The following is a 22,869-nucleotide window of genomic DNA, read 5'->3' on the forward strand; positions in this document are numbered from 1 at the left end:
GGGGTCCCAGACAGTAAACATCTGGCTGAACTTTGAGCAGTCAGAGTACGTGCAGAAAGGGAGCTACTGCAAGGCCTATGTCTTTTGTTCACGGCCCTCCCAGAGACTGCTTGCTCAGTCTCAGGAAACTGAAATTGAGGCCTGATCTCTGAGAGAAGACTGAGCAGCCTGTTATGGCATCTGCTTGGTCCTTTTAATACCTTATTTTAAATGAATAGCAACTTCCCAGTGCTAGGAGGTAGAGATGGGAGGACTGAGGCAGCTCATCTGGTCAGTCAATCTAGCTGATTTATGAGCTCTGGGTTCAGTAAGAGACCCTGTCTCAAAAAAAAAATGGTAGAGAGTGATAGAGGAAGACTCTAGAGATGGCCCTCTGGCCCCCAGGAGTGCAGCACAAGCATGCCCCTGACTCCCACTCCAACCCAAACAGCATCCTGAATTGCCTGTCATCACATACAGAAATTTTTTTTTTTATTTTGGTTTTTCAAGACAGGGTTTCTCTGTGTAGCTTTGCACCTTTCCTGGAACTCACTTTGTAGCCCAGGCTGGTCTCGAACTCACAGAGATCCACCTGCCTCTGCCTCCCAAGTGCTGGGATTAAAGGCGTGTGCCACCACTGCCCGGCCAGAAATTCTTTATTTTTGCTTATCCTAAGTGTTTTTATGAGGTTCTTTGATGAAGTTCTGTATTTGGATACACAGTGGCCATTTCCAGTTTAAGGAATTAGGGCAGTTTTTTAATATATACAATATATAGTCCCAAGCCATTAAGTCATGGAGGACTGATTGAACTTGGTAACTGGGTGTATCAGGAAATAAAATTGTTCTTCTCTGACAAAAGTAAATATTTAACCATTCCCTGGGTGAGTTTTCTTTTTTCTCCCTGACGGTGTGTTTCTGAATGACTCATCTTCTGACGGCAGGTGCCTCTGCTTCCGGCTCTGCTGCTGCTAATGCTTGTTGCCTCAGTTTTATTCCATTCACTGGGTCCTTTAGCTCCAGGATTTCTGTTGTTTCAAAAAAATTATAATCTCTGTTAAATTTGTAGTTTGGGTTATTCTAGTCCTTCATTTTCCTGTTTCCATTGACTTGTTTTACTGTATTTTCTTCAGGCTCAATAAGCTTCCAAAGAACAATTAATTGGGGATTATTGCAGAGAAGCTGATATATCTCCATTTCTTTGTGGTCAGCTACTGGGAAAGGCGTGCATGCATGCATGTTTTTCTTTTCTCCTTGGTTTATTGTGTGGCATTGTGTTAGTATCTGAACATATAAAGTGGGACTTATTATTCTTGTCTTTGAATAACAGTTCTGTCTGTGAGAGGGCTCCACCAGAGAGCTGGCATGGCATGTAGGTACACTTGCCCTTGGAGATCTCACATAGGCAGGAAGTGGCAGCCAGCAAGCATTTGTTAGTGATGAGATGCCATATTCAAAGTCCGATCTTGCATTTATTGGGCTGCTCAATGGAGCAAGCAGATGTTCTTGTTCCAGAAGGTTCACTAGCCACACAGCTCCTCAGGTCTCAAGAGCTACATATACAGTGACTTGCCTCTTCCTTCCATCCCTGCTGACTCTTTGCTCACTGGTTTGGCCATGAAGAGCGTTCCATTGGTCCTTGTGGTCTTTGTCTTGCTCTCCTATGTTCCACCAGGTAACATGGATTCCTTTCCTTATGGAATCATGGTGTGGGGTTCTGTAAGACCGAGATAAGGGCAGTGCTGAGAGACCAGGAATAGAAATAGAGATCTCCGGAGACTGCCCCGGGTCTCCTCTTGACTCTCTGTCCCCAGAGGGGTGCTCCGGGGCTAGGGAGCACACAGCAGGCAAGTGTGCTTCTCAGGAGCAGCTGATCATACACTATTGATCATTTGCACACATTGATTCTTACTGCAGATCAAAGCCCAATCCATGGTTCTACGCTGGCAGCTAGTAGAGACACCAAAGCTTACCAAAGAGGAGCAGGATGACTCAGGCTGCACCCAGTCCCATGAACTGCACCCTACCTCCTGCCCATTATTCCTTGGCTTCCAGGGGCACTTAGATATTAACATTGCTAGATTTTAGGTATGGGTTTTAGGTACTTGAAGCCATTTCTTACCCATTACCCCACAGGATACCTCTGAGTACCCTGTCATTAAGCTAGGACAGGTAATGGGGCACTTAACAAAAAGTCATCCAGAAAGGTATTGGACACATTGGAATGGAATTAAAGACTTCTGAGTTCTAGGCCATTGGTCTTCCTTTCTTCAGACTGAACTTTTGACAACCAAAAGCTCCCTGGGAGATGCTTGCGTCTCCTGATATGGAGTCTCTGCAGACACCTGGAACTTCTCTGTCTTCCACGTAGAAAATAGCAGCAAACTGAACCTACTGTGCTGTTCCATGCAGAGAAATGACCAGTGGGTCGTGTAGTTTTGGACCATAGGAGCTAATGGCTCATAACGGGGCCCCTGAAAGCTGGAGTCAAAGCAACTGGAAGGAGTGTGTAGCCATAGATCCGGCGGATATATTTGATTATGTAGAGTTTCTTATAAAAGTGTGTGAAGGGCCTGAAGTCTAAATTATTCATGACACTGGAGGTCAATAATTGGACATTAACCTTTTTCTCCTTCTTTACAGTTAGGAGTGGACTGAATATTTACATAAGACAAATTTTTGATTCATGCTGGCTATTCAAAGGCGTTTGCAAGGAAGAATGTGACAGAGAACAAGAAGAAATTTTTAACATTTTGTGTGACACTAAATTCTTGTGCTGTATAGACCGTAAGGACATGCCCACTCTGTTTGTGAAGTAATTGTGAGTATCTGGGGTCTCCCACTGGTTCCTCTGGGAAATCTGAGAAGCTCAGTTTCACTATTAAAATGTTGGCTTTAGTCTGTCAGTGTTTCTGTAGGCTGTGTTTCTTGGTTGTCTTTCTTCAGGAAATACTTTAAATTAAATTCCTTGTCACCAGTATTTTTCTCATTACCCTACAAGGGACATTTCCTAAGGTGCTTCTAAAGGAAAAGTCCCAGCATCCATTTTCATTTTTAACCTTATATCAACAGAATTATCCAGTAGTTACTTTTTTTTTTGAGACAGGATTTCTCTGTGTAGCTTTGGAGCCTTTCCTGGAACTCGCTCTGTAGCCCAGGCTGACCTCAAACTCACAGAGATCCATCTGCCTCTGCCTCCGGAGTGCTGGGATCAAAGGCGTGCACCACCACTGCCTGGCCATACTTTTGTGGGGCTTCAAGCAGAGCCCAGATCTCACCTACGCTAAGCAAGGACTCTACAACAGAACTAGATCAGCCCCAGCTGGTCCTTCTTCAGTCTGATTTCTACTCTGAAATGCTTTTGTGAATGTATTCCATTGTGTCATGTAACTGTACTCACCACTCTCAATGTAGTATTACGTTGGAGAACTATTCTTGTGTAGTTAAATGACTGTATCTATAGTTTGTGACAAACATTGCTTTCTTCCTTTCTTATAGGTCACATTTGTTTTAGTAGATCAACGTGTAGTTGTGGACCCAGAAATCTCACCTCTGTCTCTCAAATTGATTGTACCGATTTATGTCCTCAACCATGTTGTTACTTCTTATTCTGGATCCCGGCTAGTGTTTTCTATCCCCAGTCCCGCTCTGGGGTATGTATACTAATAATACATAGTAACTGAATTTGTATTTTACCTATGACTAATAAATGTTTACAGAACGGTCAGATGTCCTTGTTTGTGACTGGGGTACAGCTGGAAGTTAGAGCATTTGCCTATGTATCCCTATTCACAATGTGTTTATTCAAGCTTTAATGTAGAAAATAGGAAAATAAAAGTCACCTGGAAAATACCTAAATTGAAGTGTTGAGCATGTTTATAATACCCATGGGGGTTTCCTACTGCTTAGTGGGACTACATCATTTAAACATTTCTGTTGGGTGGGGATGTAGCTCGGTTTGCAGAATGCTTTCCTAGCATGTGTGAAGCCTTGAGTTCATCCTGCCAGTCTCTGTTGCCAAGTAATGATGAAGACATAATGATATACTCCTGTTTGTACACACTGGTGGAAGGGTGTGCAACAACTTAACCTTATGTATCATCATGGTTGTGTTCTTAATGGCCGTGAGTGCTACTGGGGTTGACTCCCCAGTTCTGACAGGCTGATTCTGGTTCTCCCACCTCCCCATCAGCCTCACCTGGCTGTTGGAAGGGCCCCAGGCCATGCAAACAACCCCCTCCTCCCCAGTATATGTTTTTGGCAGAGGAAAATTTACATAGAATATTCTCTGTGGGAAATAACTGTTCACCTCTAGGACAAGCTTAATCTTTTTTTTGTTTTCTCTAACTTGAACTATTCTGCCATTCACTTCCTCTCTCATTTCCCTGGTAAACTGTTGCCCAGGCTTTGAGGCCATTCAGACACTTTTGGTTTCCTGCCAAAAATTTTCCTTGGGAACTCTGACTCGGTGCAAATCTTATCACATTTGCTTTTGAAACCCAGACAGATTCCATCATCTACTTTCCTGCCCCCACCTCATCTTGAATTCTTTAGCACCTAAAACCCAATTTAAAATGCCAGTCCAAATCATTCCAGGGTTCTGGAGCCTCTCATGTCTTGTGGTAATCCTTCCCCATCATGGGCCTCAGCAAAGTAACTGAAGTCCTCTACCACTCGAGTCCCCATGAGTTAACTTGGGTCTCTTGCTCTACAGGCTAGGTAAACTGGAAATCAAGCACCCCCTCTTTTCAGCAATGCCCACCCTTCCCGGGGACCACAGGCAGCACTAAGCAAGTGTTCCCAACAGCTTCTCTCACGTTAGATCCCATTACACAGCGTTGGTCTCAAGGAAGGGAAAGCAGCCACATCTCTCCGTTTCTCTACTTCTACAGTCCTCAGACTGATCCCATCTGGCCCCATGCCCCATGACCTCACGGGCCACGCTGCAAGGGACTCCCTCATTTCTGTTTAAAAGGCTTCAATTTGCCGAGCAGCTTAGATGCAGACTCTTGTTCGATTATAGTTTCCTATACTGGGCCATTATCGAGGCCCCTGTATACATATGGAATCATAGATTTTACGTCTACATATTTGTGTGGTAGACTCCATTTATTAAGAAAGCATGACACTCTCTCTAGAGAGCATTCTATGCTTTACTGAGTGGATAAAACAAAAGTCGGGACAAGGAGAAAGTCAGACTTCTCTTTGTCTGCACCACCGTGAGAGCAGGACTATGTTAGGTGTCTCCATGCCACCCTGGGACACTTCACGTGCAGATGACTTGACATTGGTTGCATGTCTTCTCCCTCACAAGAGAAATCATACACTTGCCACTTGAGCAACCAGCCGTAACCTCCAAAACCACGTGGGAAAGGCGGCCACATTGGGATTGGGCTCATGACTGCTTCACCTTCAAACAGATCAGTCTTAGCTGCATGCCTTATCGCCCTCATCAGGGCCATGCAACTGCTCCGCTTTACCCCGTCTTTGCTCTTTTGTCTGTCCGTGCTCAGGCTTTAACTGTGCTGTGGGACATTTTCTAGGGATATCCAGAGAGGGCACCAAAGACACAACCAAGAGATGGTTCTACCCAAGTTTGTCTTGACAAACCAATGAGTTTATTGGAGTTACTTACGGGGTGAGGTGTGCATAGACCCTCAGGCAGGTGCATCATTGAGAAGCCCATTCCAAGATGGGTGGTGACTCATGAAAGATGCATTCCTGCAGCTTCCTGCAAAACTCGAGAAGAGCTCCACTAAAGCATCTCCTGGAATGTTTACTGCACATGTGACCTTGGAGACAGGCTTTGTGAGTATCATAATTTTCTTAGCTTCCAGAGCCTTGAAAGCTTTATGACCTCTCTGTTTATGTTACACCAGCTAATGCTACTGTTAATGGATGTTATCTAGGAATACAGTTGACCTATTTATCTGGTAACCTTACTGAACTCATTTTTATTATTTTTCTTTTTTTTTTTTTTTTTTGAGACAGGGTTTCTCTGTGTAGCTTTGCACCTTTCCTGGATCTCGCGCTGTAGACCAGGCTGGCCACGAACTCACAGACATCCACCTGCCTCTGCCTCCCGAATGCTGGGATTAAAGGCGTGCGCCACCACCGCCCGGCTATTTTTCATTTTTTAAGACAGAGTTTTTCTGTTTAGCTGTGGCTGTCCTGGAACTCGCTCTGTAGACCAGGCTGGCCTGGAACTCATAGAGACCCACCTGCCTCTGCCTCCTGAGTGCTGGGATTAAATGCATGTCCCACCATTGCCAGGTGTGAACTCATTTCTTAATTCTCATAGTTGTTTTCAATAGATGCCTTGAGATTGTCTACATAGCCAATCGCACACCTTAGACAAGAGACTTTTCTTTGTATTTTTTAATTGGTGGGCTCCGACTTTTCCTCCTCATCATACTGACTAGTAATCCCCCCAGCAGGACACTAAGAGTTTTGAGAACAGGTATTTCTTCTTAGCTTTTAACTTTTTCTTTTTTCTTTTTATTATTTGTGTGTGTATGAGCTTTTTGCCTGCATGTATGTCTATGCACCATGTGTGTGCAGTGCCCAAGGAGGCCAGAAGAGTGTGTCAGATACCCTAGAATTCAAGTTACATATAGTTGTGTCCTGTGGAAGAGCAGCCAGTGCTCTTAATCTCTGAGCCATCTCTGGAGAGACGCCCTCTTGTCTTCTTTTTGATTCTTGTGGCAATGCAGTATTTCACCATTAAACATAATGTCAGCTGTGGTTTTTGTCTGTTCTTGTTTGTTTGTTTTTAAATCGCATTGAGGAAGCTGCCTTCTCCACCTAGTTTCTAAGAGTTCTTAGCCTGAGTTATTTTTCTTTTCTTTTTTCATTTATTTATTTATTTGCCTGGGTTATTTATATACTTATTTCTGCTAAACAGAGTCTGTCACTCACAAGTGGCACACGCACTATACACTGGCAGACATGGTGCTTCCCCCAAATGCCATCACTTAGCCATTTGTAATTTATGTTGAAAAAAACTAGAAGGGAACGACCTTGGAGTAACTTGAGGAGATGACAGCTGAAGTTTGAGTTTCTTGAGATGTAAGTTATTTGGTGATAAACACATTATCTCCATAAATATTAGACAGTAGGAAAGATATTTCCCCATATCTATCACTTATACTGCTTTTGTATTAATTATTTATCAATTATTTGTGTGTGTGTGTGTGTGTGTGTGTGTGTGTGTGCGCGCGCGCGCGCGCGTGAGGAGCACCATGGTACATGTGTGGAGGTCAGAGGACAACTTGTAAGAGTTGGCTCTTTCCTATTCTTTTAAAAGGATTTATTTTATTTTTTTTTTCATGGGGTGGGGGAGCTGCAGTTACAGGTAATAACTGGTTGAGCTCAAGCCCTTTGAAAGAACAGCAAGAGCTCTTAACCACTGAGCTGCCTCTCCAGCCCCTTCTCTCTCCTTTCGCTGTAACGGATGGAACCCATGTCGCCAGGTTTGGCAGAAGCGCCTTTATCCACTGAGTCATCTTCTTGGCCCTATTTATGTCATTCACGTCTTTCATAGTGTGCAGTGACAGTTACTATTGTCTAAATTGTTCCTTCCGTGGTTTCTTTGGCTTTGGAAATCATGCTTACATATTTTTATGGCTCTGATCTGAAATGTTCCCCAAGGGCTCATCTGTTGAAAGCTTAGTCTTCAACACAACAGTTTTAGAGGAGTAATTAGCTAGTGAGGGCTCTGACATCATTAGCCCAGCATGTGCTGCTGAGTTGATGGACTTTGGGGAAGTGAGGGAAACTTTGGAGATGGGTGCCAGTTGAAGGGCGCTAGTCCTGACTGAGCATGCGCCAAGGACTACATACCGCCCCAGGCTTCCTCCTCACAAATTCATCTCGTTACTACAAGGTTGGCAGCTTTGCTCTGTCACGTGCTCCCTGCCCTGGTGTTCTGCCTGGTCCTGTTCCAGGAGCAAGGATCCACATGACTATGGACTGAAATCTTTTGTGAGTCAAAATAAACATTTTCTCCTCTAAGTGACATTCCTTGGGGATTTTGCCACAGCAAGGAAAACTAGTATGTTAATACAGGCATCTTCTATGCTTAACTACATCTGGGAGCCAGTGACTGAATGTTTTCTAGATTAGAAAGACATTTAAAACTGGAAAGGTCAACTTACCTGTGAGTTTGCACCCGAATCCTTCCTCGTTAGAACTCTAAACAAGGACTCCGAAAGAAAAATGAAGGTGTATTAAGGGCTTACCAGTTTTAGAGTCAGCCAGTAGAGCAGTTAAGCTTCCGTGAAAGACCGCCGACCCAACACATCATGTCATGTATGTGGCTCAAACGATTTTTAGCCCAATTACTTTAACTACTAAGACTCGCTTGGAAGCCTAGGGCTAAAATAGGCAAAGGTTAGATCATTGTCTTGGTTAAATAATAAGAACGTTGGACAACACTGACTGAAAGAACGTCCCCAGAGACACACCACATCCATGTCCACCCACCAGAGTCTCTCTAGTAGTCAATATACAAGTTTAAATGACATTTGAAGATAGGAAGCTTGCTATAAAGAGTCTGGGACCGTCTGCCCTTGGGCTAGAAACCTTGCACAATGGAATTTGGAAAAGCTGAGCGGCGTGAGAGGAGTTTGTCAACACCATGGAGAAGAAACTGCTAAAGGTCAGATTGAAATCTACTCCTGTCCCAGGAGGCTGAACGCGGTGCCGACCCTATGACTTAGGTATTTTAAAAAAAATCTACAATAATTAGACTCCCCAACTCTAAACTCATCCAACAAATATATATATATGTAAATGAGTTAAATATATAGTCATCAAAAAGAAATCCAAATGACCAATAAAATTCTGAAAAATGTTCAGTCTTTTTATCTGTCAGGAAAACGAAAAATCAAAACTACATTCCAGGGGCTGGAGAGACGGTCCATCCACTACCTGCATTTCTCGTGCAGAGGATCCTGGTTTGATTCCCAACTTCCTTAGCGTCTCACAACAGTAATTCTGGTTCTATTGGGCCCGGCTCCCTCTTCTGGTTCCCACCAGCTCCTGCACCTAAGAGGTGTATATAAACTTAACTGCAAGCACAACGCACATTCACCACTCACATATAAAAAATAAATTCTTTTAAAAAAATGATTAAAAGGTCTCCAGATCCCATCTCACTCGTGTCAGGGTAGCTATCATTAAGCAGTCGCACAGCAGTGGGGGTGGGGCCGCGGGAGCCGGGGACAGCTGTGAGCGTGGGCCTTGGGAGGAGGCGGCGCCCGGCTCTCCGACGATGGCCGGGCTGCAGGCGCTGGTGCAGCGGGTGCTGCGCGCGCTGGTGTGGCGGGCACTACAAGCCCTGCTCTGCCCGCACCACGCGCTCATCTCGGCGCTGCGCGCGCGCCCGGGCACCTGGAGCTGGATCCGGTGGCTCCCCAAGCCTCTGACGAACTGTGGGCACTCTTGTCGCAGTCCGCACCGGCCCTTGCACCGGCACTCGCAATCGCAATCGTACTCGCCGGGAGACCCGGCGCTGGCCATAATGCACCCCGGGCTGCGCTGGCGCGCGGACTGCGGGACCCTGCACAAGCTGCCCGTGCACCTGGGTCTGCTGATCACGGAGTTGGAGCACAGCTTCTCGGACGTGGCGAGCATCGTGGTGTGGTGCGTGGCCGTGGGGATCTCCTACGTTAGCGTCTACGACCACCAGGGTATTTTCAAAAGAAATAATTCCAGACTGATGGAGGAAATTTTAAAACGACAACAGGAACTTTGGGGCTTAGATTGTTCCAGATACTCAGCAGAGTTGGCAGAGAGTAATGGCAAAGACGGTCTCGTTTTAATCTGCCGGTCGGCCGTGCAGGTGCTGTCCCCAGAAGACGGGAAAGCAGACGTTGTGAGAGCCGCCCAGGACTTCTGCCAGTTGGTGGCGCGGCAGCAACGGAGAGCCACGGATCTGAACGTGGATGTGTTTGACCGCTTGCTTCGTTCCCACGGCTTCCCTGATCCGGATTTAGTACTGAAGTTTGGTTCTGTGGACAGCACATTAGGCTTTCTCCCCTGGCAAATCAGACTGGCTGAGATCGTGTCCTTGCCTTCTCACCTGAACCTCCGTTACGAGGACTTCTTCTCCGCCCTTTGTCAGTATGCGACGAGTGAACCGCGTCTGGGAAAGTAGTGGTCCCTGTTTGCGTCCCTTTTGGAACTAAGGACCCGAGGGACTCTGATGTTTACAAAGTATCTATAAATACCCTGTGCACACCTAGTTCATATTCCTCATAATTTATCAGCAGACACAAAGAATGTCTTACTCGAGTGTGTGTGTGTGTGTGTGTGTGTGTGTGTGTGTGTGTGTGTGTGTGTGTGTGTGTTTGGGAATAAACCAGGGAGGCAGCCGGGAATGGAATAGCAGAGGATATGAGCCTTTAGATTTAAAGGTCTCAGCCGGTACAACTTTCCTGATTTTGTGAAGTATAGGAAGTGATTAAAGCTGGTCGTTTGGAGTGGGGTGAGGGTAATTTTTATTCAGTTTATCCTAGTGACCAAACTTTAATTTTTAAGAATAGTATATTGACTTACTAAACAGGAGTATTCTCATTTTTTTTTTTTTTTTTTTTTTTTTTTTTTTTTGGTTTTTCGAGACAGGGTTTCTCTGTGTAGCTTTGCGCCTTTCCTGGGACTCACTTGGTAGCCCAGGCTGGCCTCGAACTCACAGAGATCCGCCTGGCTCTGCCTCCCGAGTGCTGGGATTAAAGGCGTGCGCCACCACCGCCCGGCAGTATTCTCATTTTGAGGGCGATTCAGAGGAGCAGAATCCTGTACTCACATGTTGAAAGCTTACTTACATTCAGAACATCTCTCCTCAGATTTCTGGCCATATCCGTTGCATTATTCTGTAAGCAATGTGACTTTGGAGTACTGATTTGGTGCCTGTGTTCTGGGTTGTGAAGATCATTTGAAAAAGAAATCGCTCTGTATTGAAGTGCTGAAGATAACAATTTTAAATGTTGAATTATGCAGTTAAAAACTAAATAAATAATCGTCTTAAAGGTGGAAAATTTCCTAAAAAGACAGTTTTGATGCCTTTGCTGGTGTGAAGACTAGCGTACCACATGGTACCCAGAAACATTTCCATTAGCGTTTTATTTAAAATGAACATTTGAGAGAAGCAACCAAGGTAGCCCGTTCCTCCTCCCAGTAGTCCCTGGGTAGATTCTCCCCCTCCCCAGTAAATCTCAATAACAACTTTGCATAGAGGACTGAGCAGGACAGAGGTCTGTCTGTGTCACTAAAGTCTATGAAACTAACTTAACTTGATCATTTGTGTTCTCTTGTGTCAGAGAACAGCACTGGCCCTATTATTTTAAGAAGAAGTCAATTCTTAACAGGGATTTAATGTTTTTCCCATACTGCTCACGTTTTGATGGAAACCATTCTTTACATGTAATGGGCAGTTTTCAGAAAGCTCTTACCAGCACGAGTCATGTACATTTAGTGTGGAGCCATTTAAATATCAGGCCCCAGAAATCTGAAAAACAGCAAAGACAACTGGGTTTGGAAAGTAGGATCTAGAATAGCATCTCAGACTCTGAGGGGAAGAATGTGTTTTCACTTGGGATTACAAACCCCATTTATGATGTTAAAAAATACTTATAATAGAAATTATTAAAATGAAATTTGGTCCAGTGATATTACTTTACACTTAAGGTTTTTTTTTTTTGTACAACTTCTTTTTTAAAAGGTCTTAATTATTGCCAAAACTTTGTGTGAGGCTACAACATATGTAAACATTGTTAGAAAATCCCCCTTTTCTGGCGTCCTGGGCAGCGATCCATGTTCCATTGGTTTTTATCCTCCCTAGGGAGGTTAACTTAAGAAAATTCAGTGCTTTTTATTAGCATGATATACATGTTCTCAATGGACCTTTTGGAGTTGGTATGGCTTTAGTGAATTAAACTTAGCTTAACTGGAGTAAAGCGATTTAAGATTTGTTAGCCGGACGTGGTGGTGCCCACCTTTAATCCCAGCACTTGGGAGGCAGAGGCAGGTGGATCTCTGTGAGTTTGAGGCCAGCCTGGTCTACATAGTGAGTTCCAGGATAGCCAGGGCTACACAGAGAAACCATGTCTCAAACAAACAAAAAACAAAAACAAAACCCCCAAACAAACAAAATTGTTAAAATGAAGTTAAATTGCCTATCAGAACAGAACCAAAATCCTAAGTCTATTGTAGTCTTAGGAAGAATTGCCTCAGCAAGTAACTAGGGTCTGCATTTCAATGTAAGCATTCTAGAACCTTCACACGTGATTGCTAATGCAATCTGGACAACATGAAGTGTACTGTTCTTTCTGTAATTCTTGTCAGGATCATCACAAGCTGTACATCATCCAAACCCCTTGGAGCTTCCTACTCACTGATGGCATCTTGGACTGTGTAAAGAAGTTGGAGGGTTTGAACTCATTCTGAAGCTGGACTGTGGATTGCTTCTTCAAACTGACTGGTGGTTGCTTGAAGTTGAAAAGCTGATTAAAATGTGAATAGCAAATTCTGGTACTTTGTGACTGAGTCTCGAATGCCTGTTTCTGACAAGGAAATGCTACAATATTAATGAACAGTGCCAAATAAATGGTGCATACCTATAATTCAGTCTTTGAATGTATGCTAATTAGCTCCTCCCATCTCTGTGATGGTTCCACTCTTAGAATCAGTGAAGTTTTTGTGATGCTTGGAGTGGAGATTTTGACAACATGTAAACAATGTATACAGCAGGTTTTTATGATTAAGGAATCAAATTTATTGAATTTTATTAATAAAGGTTGAAATATATATGAATGAAAAAAATCAATAAAAGAATATACTTTCTTCATGGACCATAGTGGCTATGTGAATATTATATTTATTCTAAACAGGGACTACAGAAGAACTGTTTATTTATTTTGCTTCTTTTTTGAGACAGAGACTTTTTTTTTAGCTAGTATGTTCTTTTCTGGAGCATATTCTCATTTTCACCATTTGCAGTCTTAAATAGTTTATTATTTATTTAAACCAAAAGGGTCAGCTTCACCTTTACCAGAACTGTTGAATTCCACAGTGACTAAAAGCTGAATTTTCACTGAATCTAGAAACGGTGACTTGGACAGTTCTTATAAAGGAAGAGATGGAAAGGTGAGAAGTGTGACGGGCCTAAGCACAGTGTTCTCTTCCGAACACAAGACCCAGCTGGAGACAGCTTTATACCTGCTGCTTTCCTCGAAAACCAGGACCCACCAAAGGCCGGCTCCGACTCTGGGATCTGCCTTTAGCAGAAGTGACTGTAAGACGGTGTGAAGGAAAACCTAGGGCCTGCATCAGCACTCACCCAAGATTCTAACTGATAGCTGTGAATGGATAAAAGTTACAGAAAAGGAGAACGTGAAAAGAATTTCCTGGAGGCTTAAAAACATTTACTATAAGTAATAACAACATTTAAGAAAATTAGAGGGTTCGGAGAAATAAAAATCAAGAGGCCTTGATTACATTGTGATGACCGTCTTTCCAAGATTTTCTTTTATTTTAAAAAACGCATGATACTATGTCAGTGGGATGAAAAGGATTCTTTTAAACAAGAAAGAGAGAAATCAAACAGCAAGTGCTGGGAAGGTTGTGGAAGAAAGGAACTTCTGTGCTCTGCCAGGGGGAATAAACTAGTGCAGCTGCTATGGAAATCAGGCCAGAGGTCCCGCAAGACACTAACTATGGGATGACCATGTGATTCAGCTGTTCCACTCCCCGGGGCTGTGCCTTACGGAATCTAAGTCAGCAACACACAGAGATACTGCACGTCCTTGTCCACTTGCAGAACTAGTCACCATAGCTGTGACACAGATGCCCACCAAGAGATGAATGAATCAACACAGTCTACATCCACAATGAAACTGCGGACAACCATTAATAAAAATGAACTTCTGTACAAGATGGTGAAGTAGCGGCCGCCTCTGTGCGAGCTGGTGAAGGAGCGTGTCAGAACAAGACAAAAGAAGACCACATTAAAAGGGAGAAGTAGAGGAAGTGCATCTGAGAGCCATGAAGGGAGGTGGGGTGGTAACTGGGAATGAGCAGAGAAAATAATGCAGGACACAGAGAAGCAAGCCAAACTGTGTCAGCCAGGTAGTTGTCTGGCAGAGGGAGGGGAGATAGAAGCCACCTCCAAAAGGTGAGCCAAACGAAAGCCGTGTAGTCCTATCTCAATCAGCCGCAGCCCTTGAAAGCCTCAGATCCAGTTGGAGGTTTCGGTGAGAAAATGATTCATCTGCCAGGTGGGTCAGCAGTGGATGGAACAGCGAGGGGGTGTTTTGTGAGATAACTGTATGTTAACAACTGGGCCTGATGGAGGCGCCAAGATTAGGGAACATCCACAGGCAAAGGAATCTCAGTTTGGCCTGCCATATTTTTGGGAGAAGAAGGGCCCAAGTGAGGCGGTCATTGAGAGCAAGAGGGCTGAAAGAGGGGAAAGCATGGCTTAGTCTAGCCGTGTATAAGGAGAGAGGGTTCTGCCTGCAGTGGACAGGAACAGATCTCATCAACTGAGAATCTACCTGCAGTTATATAGCTCTGAGCCTGAGGGTCAGTGTGTGGTTAAAATTCTGGAGCAACCTGTCGGTTACTGCTGCAAAGCCTGAGAGCTCTGAGCTGGGGGGCGGGCTACATGACACCCCTAACTGCATCCTTCCTGCAGAGTGATTATTATGCAAGAGGTGCTCTGCCTGTTCTGATCTCAGTGATGTGGCTGTTTCCCTCACGGCCAGTACACTTGAGAGGAAGCCCTTAGCTGAAAGAGTCACACCTATGGGTATCATCTGGGGAGTCTTGCCCAACCCGAAGGAGGAAAAGCCAAGTGTGGCCAGCAGAGGCCTCTGATACACAAAGAAAAACTACTGCCACAAAAAACATCTCTGGTGGACATCAACTTCTCTTGTTCAGTACAGACTAAGCAACTATAGGCAAGACAGCAGGTTCAACTAACCCTCTCCCTATACATAATGGCCTAGCACAGACGCCCCCCCCAACATACAGTTTAGCCAGAGATGTTAAAGACCTACACAATGAAGCTATAAAGAACTGAAAAATAAGTTTAAGGACGCATTAGAAGGAAAGAATTAGTTCAGCAGAATTAATACTGTTAGAAGGCAAATTGTCCTATAGATCCAGAGAGGTAATTGCTCTTTTTTACCTCCTCCTCCTCCTCTTTCTTTTTCTCCTCCGTCATCTTCCTCCTCTTTCTTTTGAGACAAGGTCTCACTGTGCAGCCTTGGCTGACCTGGAATTTGCTATGTAGACCAGGCTGGCCTCAAACTCATAGAGATCCATCTGCTTCTGTTTCCTGAGTGCTGGGACTAAAAGCATACTCTGGCTTCTGCCTGATACTCGATATTCTTTTTTTTTTTTTCCCCAGAGACAGGGTTCCTTTGTGTAGTTTTGGTGCCCCTGTCCTGGAGCTTGCTCTGTAGACCAGGCTGGCCTCGAACTCACAGAGATTCGCCTGGCTCTGCCTCCTGAGTGCTGGGATTAAAGGCATGCGCCACCACTGCCTGACCTATACTCATATTCTTTATTGGCTCAAATTCTATTATGGCTGATCCCAGGCTGCTTGCTGCCAGGAGCTCAGTAGTCACCACACATAGCTCAGAGCCCTAGAGCCCTGATTGCTGCTCCACTGGGCCCTTCAGTTGTTCTATCTGGCTTTGAGACCTTGGACTAGTCCACACTGTCAGGAGAAGCTTGTTCCAGGCTCCTTGACCAAACAGATAAAGGCACCAGGTGGTAACAGAGATACAAGACCTTTGAGAGAGGCCATATCCCCAAATACCAGATAAACAGAGGAAACCCACATCTTAACCCTGCTGTGAGTTAGCCCCCTCCTGAACATTGCAGACATCTCTGCTGAAAGAAGAAAGGTGATTGGAATAAAAAAAGAAAGAAAGAAAGAAAAGAAAGGGAGGAAGGAAGGAAGAAAGAAAACTCAACCAAAGAGCTAATTCTAGATGCACAAACCCCAATGCAGAAATAAAAACAACAAGCAAAAGAATTTGTCATCCCCAGAACAACACAAATCCCATGGTGACATGCTTTAATGAGAATAATCTGGAAGAATGCCCAGACAAAGAATTAAAAACATTCCAACCCAAAGAAGATAAAAAACAAAACAAAACAAAGAGATGGGTGAAATGAAGAAACCCAAACTGAAATGATGTTGAAAACGGAAAAACAACAAACCAACAAAAAAACCTCAGTGGAAAGTCTCAGCAACAAAATGGACCATGTCAAAAACAGAGAGGGATGGATTTAAGACAAAGAAGAGGCACTAGATCACTCAGAAAAGTTCAATGAGGGAAAACAGATGAGTGGAACATGGGCAACTTCTCGGGCATCATGAAAAGGCCTAGCCGCCACATTGTGGGCGTAGGAGAAGAATATCACAGTGAAGGCACAGAAAACATCTCCAATGAAGTCATAGAAGAAAATTTCCCAAATCCAGACTGCTTATCCAGGTAGAGGTCTATAGAACACCAAACAGACAAGACCAGAAAAGAAATTCTCCATGACGTATTATTGTTAAAACATTGAAAGCTGGTTTCTTACAAAGGTATTAGATAACACTGGACTCCTTGACAGAAACCTTTAAAGCCAGAAGGGCCTATAAGAGTGTAAAAAGATCACAAAACACATTCTAATTTATGTAATCACCATGATAGCTCATTACAGGTAGTATTCATTATAATTTAAATTTATTCTTTGACAACTTCATACTTGTATATAATACATATTGATCATATTCACCCCGCTCCTTTCTCTTATTCCTCTACCCCTCCCGCTGAGCCCTTCTCCTCCCCAATACTTCTCATCATACTTTTATTTCTTCTCTTCTTCCTCTTCTTCTTCTTTTAAATACCCACTGAGTTTGATTAGCATTGCCCAGGCCAACCCTGTATACATGATGGAGTATATAGTTGAAAACACAATCTAGTAAAAAAAATTATAGATGTGAAAATAGACTGTAAGATGTGATAAAGCATGTATTTATTTCAACGTGGCCATGTAAGCATGAAGTTTCTTTTACTCGTCTTATCATTTATTCTTAGGTGGACACGGAACTTTTCACTACTTTGGATGTCTTTTCCTAAGAAGATGAGTTCAACTAGTCACCACAACCTTTTCTTCTTTGCTTCTCTGCTCTTTGCTCCACAGCAGATGGTCCAATCCTCACAATATCTGATGGCATATTCGGTGGCGTCGCACTTCATTCTGCAGTGGCGGTACTCGGAGGAGCACTCCTGTCCCTCAAGGAAGCTCCTGGCTTTGAAAAGAGAAGACAAAAATGTTTCACTGTATTGCTTATTTGTTACCACTTTTAAAAAGATTCAACCGGGCGGTGGTGTTACACATCTTTAATCCCAGCACTCGCAGAGGCAGACAGATCTCTGTGAGTTTGAGGCCAGCCTGGGCTATACAGTGAGTTCCAGGAAAGGCTACAAAGCTATGCAGAGAAACCCTGTCTCAAACCCCCTCCCCCCCCCCAAAAAAAAAGAAAAAAAATTCATTTCTACTACTTTAAAAATTTCTGCATGTGTGTATGTCTGTCTGCCATGTATGTGAATGTCCATGAACTCCAGAAGAGTGTTGGATCCCCTAGAGCTGGAGTTACAGGTGGTTGTGAGCCACCTGACGTGAGTGCTTGAGAATTAGACTCGGATCCTTTGCAAGAGCAGTATCTTAACTGCTGAGTCGTTTCTTCAGCCCCTCTATTTGTTATTTTTAGTATTACTTTAAGTTTTGAAATTTTACTTGATATGTTTTGCCTGCACATATATTTGTGCACCACATGCATGCCTGGTCCCATGGAGGCCAGAAGAACTGTCAGATCCCCTAGAACTGCAGTTACACTTGATTGTGAGCTACATGTGGCTTCTGAGAATATGAAGTCCGGTCCCGCGCAAGAGCAGCCAGGGCTCTTAACCACCAACCTACCTCTCTAGCCCCTTCTATTTGTTATTTTTATCGTTAGAAATAGTTTATGATTTAAGAAAAGAATAAAGAACCTTCCCAGAATGTAAGAAAAACAGCATTAAAATGAATGCAAAAGAAGACAAGAAGGTGATAAGTACAGGTGGATGATAATTTCTTCTGGAAAGAGAGGGCAAATGAAGCAGCCACTGAGAAGGGGCAGAGAACTACTTACTATACATTTCTGCCTATGGTGCAAAAAAAATAAAAAAGGAGGTTAATTCCTGAAGCAAAATTATTTCAAATGTGTTCATAGTAGCTACATCATGGGATCAGTCTACGTGCTCATCCATAGATGAATGGATCAAGAAATGGATCGAGCTATAAAGAAGGATGAAACATGTCATCTGCAGGAAAATAGATGGGACTAAAGATCATCACAGTAAGCAAAACCATCTGGACCAGAAAGAAAGCATAGAATGTTTCCTCTTTTTTCCTTCTTTGGATTTTGAAACAGAATTTTACTATGTACCCTTGAATGGCCTGGTACTTATCATGTAGCCCAGGCTATCTTTGGACTCACGCCAATCCCCCTGGCTCAGCCTCCCAAATGCTGAGATTTCAGGTATATGTCATCATGTTTTCTGTCATATGTGGAATCCAGAATAAATGAAAACATCTAAGTAGGATGGAGACTATCAGAGAAGAGGGAGGAAGAGTTGGGGAGGATGCTGGTGCTGGTGGACACTGTTGGAAGAACTGGTCCTTTTTTCCAGCTTTTAAAAAATTTATTATTATTATTATTATTATTATTATTATTAGTTTCTCAAGACAGGATTTCTCTGTGTAGCCCTGGCTTTCCTCCAACTCACTCTGTAGACCAGTCTGGCCTTGAACTCACAGAGATCCACCTGCCTCCGCCTCCTGAGTGCTGGGATTAAAGGTGTGTGCCACCACACCTGGCTAACAAATCTTAAAATCCCTTTACTTCAATTAAGCTAAATTTAATTCACTAAAGCCATACAAACCCCAGAAGGTCTATTAAGGACTGACCGATCATGAGCACCTTCACATGTATGATGACATGTTTTTAAATTCTTTAAAACTATTGAGGCTGGCCTGTCTGTACCATAACCCTGAAAACTTAATGATTCAGACAGTGTGTCCAATAAAATATTTTAAGATAACCATCTGGAGGGTGGGAGAAAATATTTGCAAACTTATGTCTGACAAGGACTTAGGGCTGAAATACCTAAAGAACTCACAACTCAATAAAAAAAAAAAAAAAAACAATTAAAAGTGGGTAAAACACTTAAACAGATGCTTCTCCATGAAAGGTCTAAAAAGTGACCAAAATGCTAACGAAAAATGCAGCCGTGATTGCTGATAAAGAAAGTAAATGGTAATTACAACGGGATATCACTTCACCTCCATCACACGCCTGTAAAGAAGGACAGAATGACAGACACCAGCAGGTGCTGACCCTGCGCACCACCGTGGGAGTGTGAAATAGGGCAAACAGCCACAGAGTGCGGCAATTCCTCAAAAACACAGAATACCCACACAACCCAAGGGTTCAATCCCCAAGTTTACGCCCAGGAGGACCGGACATGTCCACATAAGACTCGGGTACATGTGTTCATGGAATCATTCTTAACCTGAAAGCAGGACAAATAATTCACCAATTGATAGCAAACATTTTTTTTTTTTTAGAAATTAAGAAATTAGTAGGGTGGGCGGTGGTGGTGCATGCCTTTAATCCCAGCACTTGGGAGGCAGAGGCAGGTGGATCTCTGTGAGTTGGAGGCCAGCCTGGTCTACAGAGTGAGATGCAGGAAAGGCACAAAGCTACACAGAGAAACCCTGTCTCGAAAAACAAAAAACAAAAAACAAACAAAAAAACCCAAACAAACAAACAAACAAACAAAGAAGGAAAAAGTAAATAAATCTTAAAAAAAAAAATAATTAGCTGGGCAGTGGTGGGACACGCCTTTAATTCCAGAACTTGGAAGGCAGAGGCAGGTGGATCTCTGAGTGTGAGGCCACTCTGGTCTACAGAGTGAGTTCCAGGGCAGCTAGGGTTACATAGAGAAGCAGTGTCTCAAAAAAAAAACCAAAAATGATTTTTAACTAATTTTTAGTAGACAGAAGGTGCTGTGCAGGCTTCCAGGGAAGGTTGTCACCAACAGTCTTACTCAGCCGTAAGCTCCGTGTACCTTACAGACAGCCCTTGGTGCATTAGCAGCAAGCCTGCCACACAGACAAACAACCACTTGCAAATGAGATTTGATCCTGATCCCCAGGAAGTCTAGTCCTGGGAACATATCTGGTACTGGAAACCCGGACAAAAGCAAGCCAGTGGCCGGGGAGATCATAGGCTCTAGCGGAAGTGATGCTGCTGTTTTGCTAATGGACGTGACCGATCCATCAACACCCTCTAAGCAGGTGCTTGTGCCCACAGGGCAGCGATGTTGTCAGAGCCTGCCAGAGAAGCTTCTCTCTGCACTGGGTATCAGTGCCTGCAAAGGTGGTCTCAGTGCAGTCTAATGAGACTCATTGGATCACACACACACACACACAAAACACACACACACACAAAACACACACACACACAAAACACACACACACACACGAAAGGAAGGAAGAGAAAAAGGCAAAACAACAATAACAATAACAACAGACATAAATGGAGACTGCTATAGAAGACCACAAGGGGTTGGAAAGATAAGAGCCAGAGGAGCGGGGAGTTTGCTGTGAGATTGTGTCTCCTAGTAACGTCAGAAGCAACACCCATAAAGTCTCACCAACATGACTGCCTACACATGAGCTGAACAAGGACATGACAAGAATAGACGTGCTAATGTGTAAGAGAGAAAGCTCAGGAGAGACCTCATCCCTACACAAAGAACTCCGGGCAACTAAGGAATGCTGAGTGTGGGAGAAACAGTCTTCCTCAGGGAAGAGCACACCAACTGGTTATCCAGTACCGAAGGATCAGCCCTGAAAACATACACACAAGTAACATTATGCAGACTGAACAAGTTATGTTTTCATCTATTCCTAATGTGCGTGCAATAACAATTAATTTTAAAAAGGAATGAATTTGAAAGAGAGAAAAGGAGGGATGTATGGGAGGGTTTGAGGGAGGAAAGCGAAGGGGGAAGTGAAGTAATTATATTATTATCTAAAATGAAACAAAACGAAAACCCCAAACCCACAAACAAACCCAAGGAAATCCATCATATCAAAAAAAAAAAAAAAAAAAAAAAAGGACCTGAAGCTGGAGGTAGAAGGTCAGTTGGGAAGAAGAAAGGGATTAGGGGGTGGGGGATGAGGACAAGATGGGGAATTGAATATAATCAAAATAGATCATGCACAAGTATGAAAATGTCACAATGAAACCCATTATTGTGCATAACTAATACATGCTAATAAACATTAAAAATGAATTCAGGTGGAGCCGTCATTCCCACCTTATGTAATACCCACACAGATTAAGTAAAACCATATGAGTGTCAACCAACTTTAAAGAAATACAGCTGGGTGGTGATGGCGGCGGTGGCACTCGCCTCTACTCCTAGAAGTTGGGAGGCAGAGGCAGGCGGATCTTTGTGAGTTCAAGGTCAGCCTGGTCTATAGAGCGAGTTCCAGGACAGCCAGGGATACACAGAGAAATCCTGTCTCAAAAAAACAAAAAAGAAAAACGAAAGAAAGAAAGAAAGAAAGAAAGAAAGAAAGAAAGAAAGGAAGGAAGGAAGGAAGGAAGGAAGGAAGGAAGGAAGAAAGAAAAAGAGAGAAAGAAAGAGAGAGAGAGAGAAGAAAGAAATGCATGGCAGGGGCCTTTGCCAGGGCTGACAGCATTCTGTGAGCCCAGGAAGAACGGTGGTGGAGGATGTGCCTCTTCGCCTCTCTCCCATTTTTCTTTTTCCTTTTTTTTTTAGTTTTTTCTAGACAGAGTTTCTCTGTGTAACCCTGGCTGTCCTGGAACTCACCCTGTAGACCAGGCTGACTGGAACTCAGAGATTCTCCTGCCTCTGCCTCCCGAGTGCTGGGGTTAAAGGCGTGTGCCACCACCACCTGGCTTCCCACTTTCTTCTAATTACCCACTTTCCTTTTCTCAATTCCTCAAATTTCTTACACAGAAGACCCTCTCTTTCACCTCTATTTTCATATTCCTGGAATAAAAAGCTTTTGTCTTACCCAGAGGAGCTATGGACAACAAGGTGAGGACTCCCAGGACTGAGAGCAGGACCCTCATAGCTGAGTAGGGAGGCTATGAGAATCAGATGCCAGGATGAGAAGAGCCCGTGTTTGGCCCTGGAGTGGTGAGCTGCTGCATGGTTATTGAACCTTTCAATAGCAAGAACATTTCTGGGTTCCGATGAGGCTTTGTACCAGGAGGCAGCAATGGACATGACTGTTGTTCACTTTGAGCACATTTATCAAATGCTGGCTGGGTGTGGGCACAGATGGTAAACACAGCAGAAGGAAGGGTCAGTCCTGGAGAAGGTGGGGAGACGTGCAGCTAACAATCTGTTGCCTTAGGGTTTCTAGAGCTGTGCAAGTTAAGCTCTCACTTACCAAGGGGAACTATTCACCTCATTTCCTGGTAATGGGGAGAGAAACCCTTGATGTGATATCATGCTGATTTGTCAGTGTTTTAAGGGAATAGACACTTAGATTTGAAACTATACATAGGCTAGTGAGATGTGGGGGAAAAAACTTCGGTTATTATTTCTGAGTTAGCTGAATGAGATTAACTAACTTCTCTGCTGCAAGTCTTATTGAACACAAGTTGTTCACACTTCTCAGTTGTGAAGTAATGTAGGAAAAATTAAGTAATGTAGGAAAAATTAAGACGTTATAAAACACACAAAGGTATATAATGCAAATGGAATGGCAACATGGGCGTATTTCTGACGAAGTAGCA

The 22,869-nt window shown here is 43.6% G+C and overlaps 3 protein-coding genes across 3 annotated transcripts; 2 read left to right on the top strand and 1 right to left on the bottom strand.

Annotated features, from left to right (window-relative positions):
* Positions 1 to 1,595: 1,595 nt before the first annotated feature.
* Positions 1,596 to 2,797, top strand: Defb135 (defensin beta 135). Its single transcript, XM_052734257.1, has 2 exons — positions 1,596 to 1,653; positions 2,622 to 2,797. The coding sequence occupies exons 1-2, from the start codon at positions 1,596 to 1,598 to the stop codon at positions 2,795 to 2,797; spliced, it is 234 nt and encodes a 77-aa protein (XP_052590217.1).
* A 6,395-nt stretch (positions 2,798 to 9,192) lies between these two features.
* LOC128107920 (dehydrodolichyl diphosphate synthase complex subunit Nus1-like) lies at positions 9,193 to 10,542 on the top strand. Its single transcript, XM_052734258.1, has one exon. It carries the CDS (start codon positions 9,253 to 9,255, stop codon positions 10,135 to 10,137), a length of 885 nt encoding a protein of 294 aa, XP_052590218.1. The 5' UTR covers positions 9,193 to 9,252; the 3' UTR covers positions 10,138 to 10,542.
* A 6,513-nt stretch (positions 10,543 to 17,055) lies between these two features.
* On the bottom strand, positions 17,056 to 22,197 carry LOC128107921 (beta-defensin 43-like). The gene is made up of 2 exons (XM_052734259.1): positions 22,140 to 22,197; positions 17,056 to 17,292 (listed from the first exon to the last, which is right to left on the bottom strand). The coding sequence occupies exons 1-2, from the start codon at positions 22,195 to 22,197 to the stop codon at positions 17,138 to 17,140; spliced, it is 213 nt and encodes a 70-aa protein (XP_052590219.1). The 3' UTR covers positions 17,056 to 17,137.
* Positions 22,198 to 22,869: the final 672 nt, after the last annotated feature.

Source organism: Peromyscus californicus, unplaced genomic scaffold, assembly GCF_007827085.1.
Source record: "Peromyscus californicus insignis strain IS unplaced genomic scaffold, ASM782708v3 Scaffold_12__1_contigs__length_115047231, whole genome shotgun sequence".
NCBI classification, from domain to species: Eukaryota; Metazoa; Chordata; class Mammalia; order Rodentia; family Cricetidae; genus Peromyscus; species Peromyscus californicus.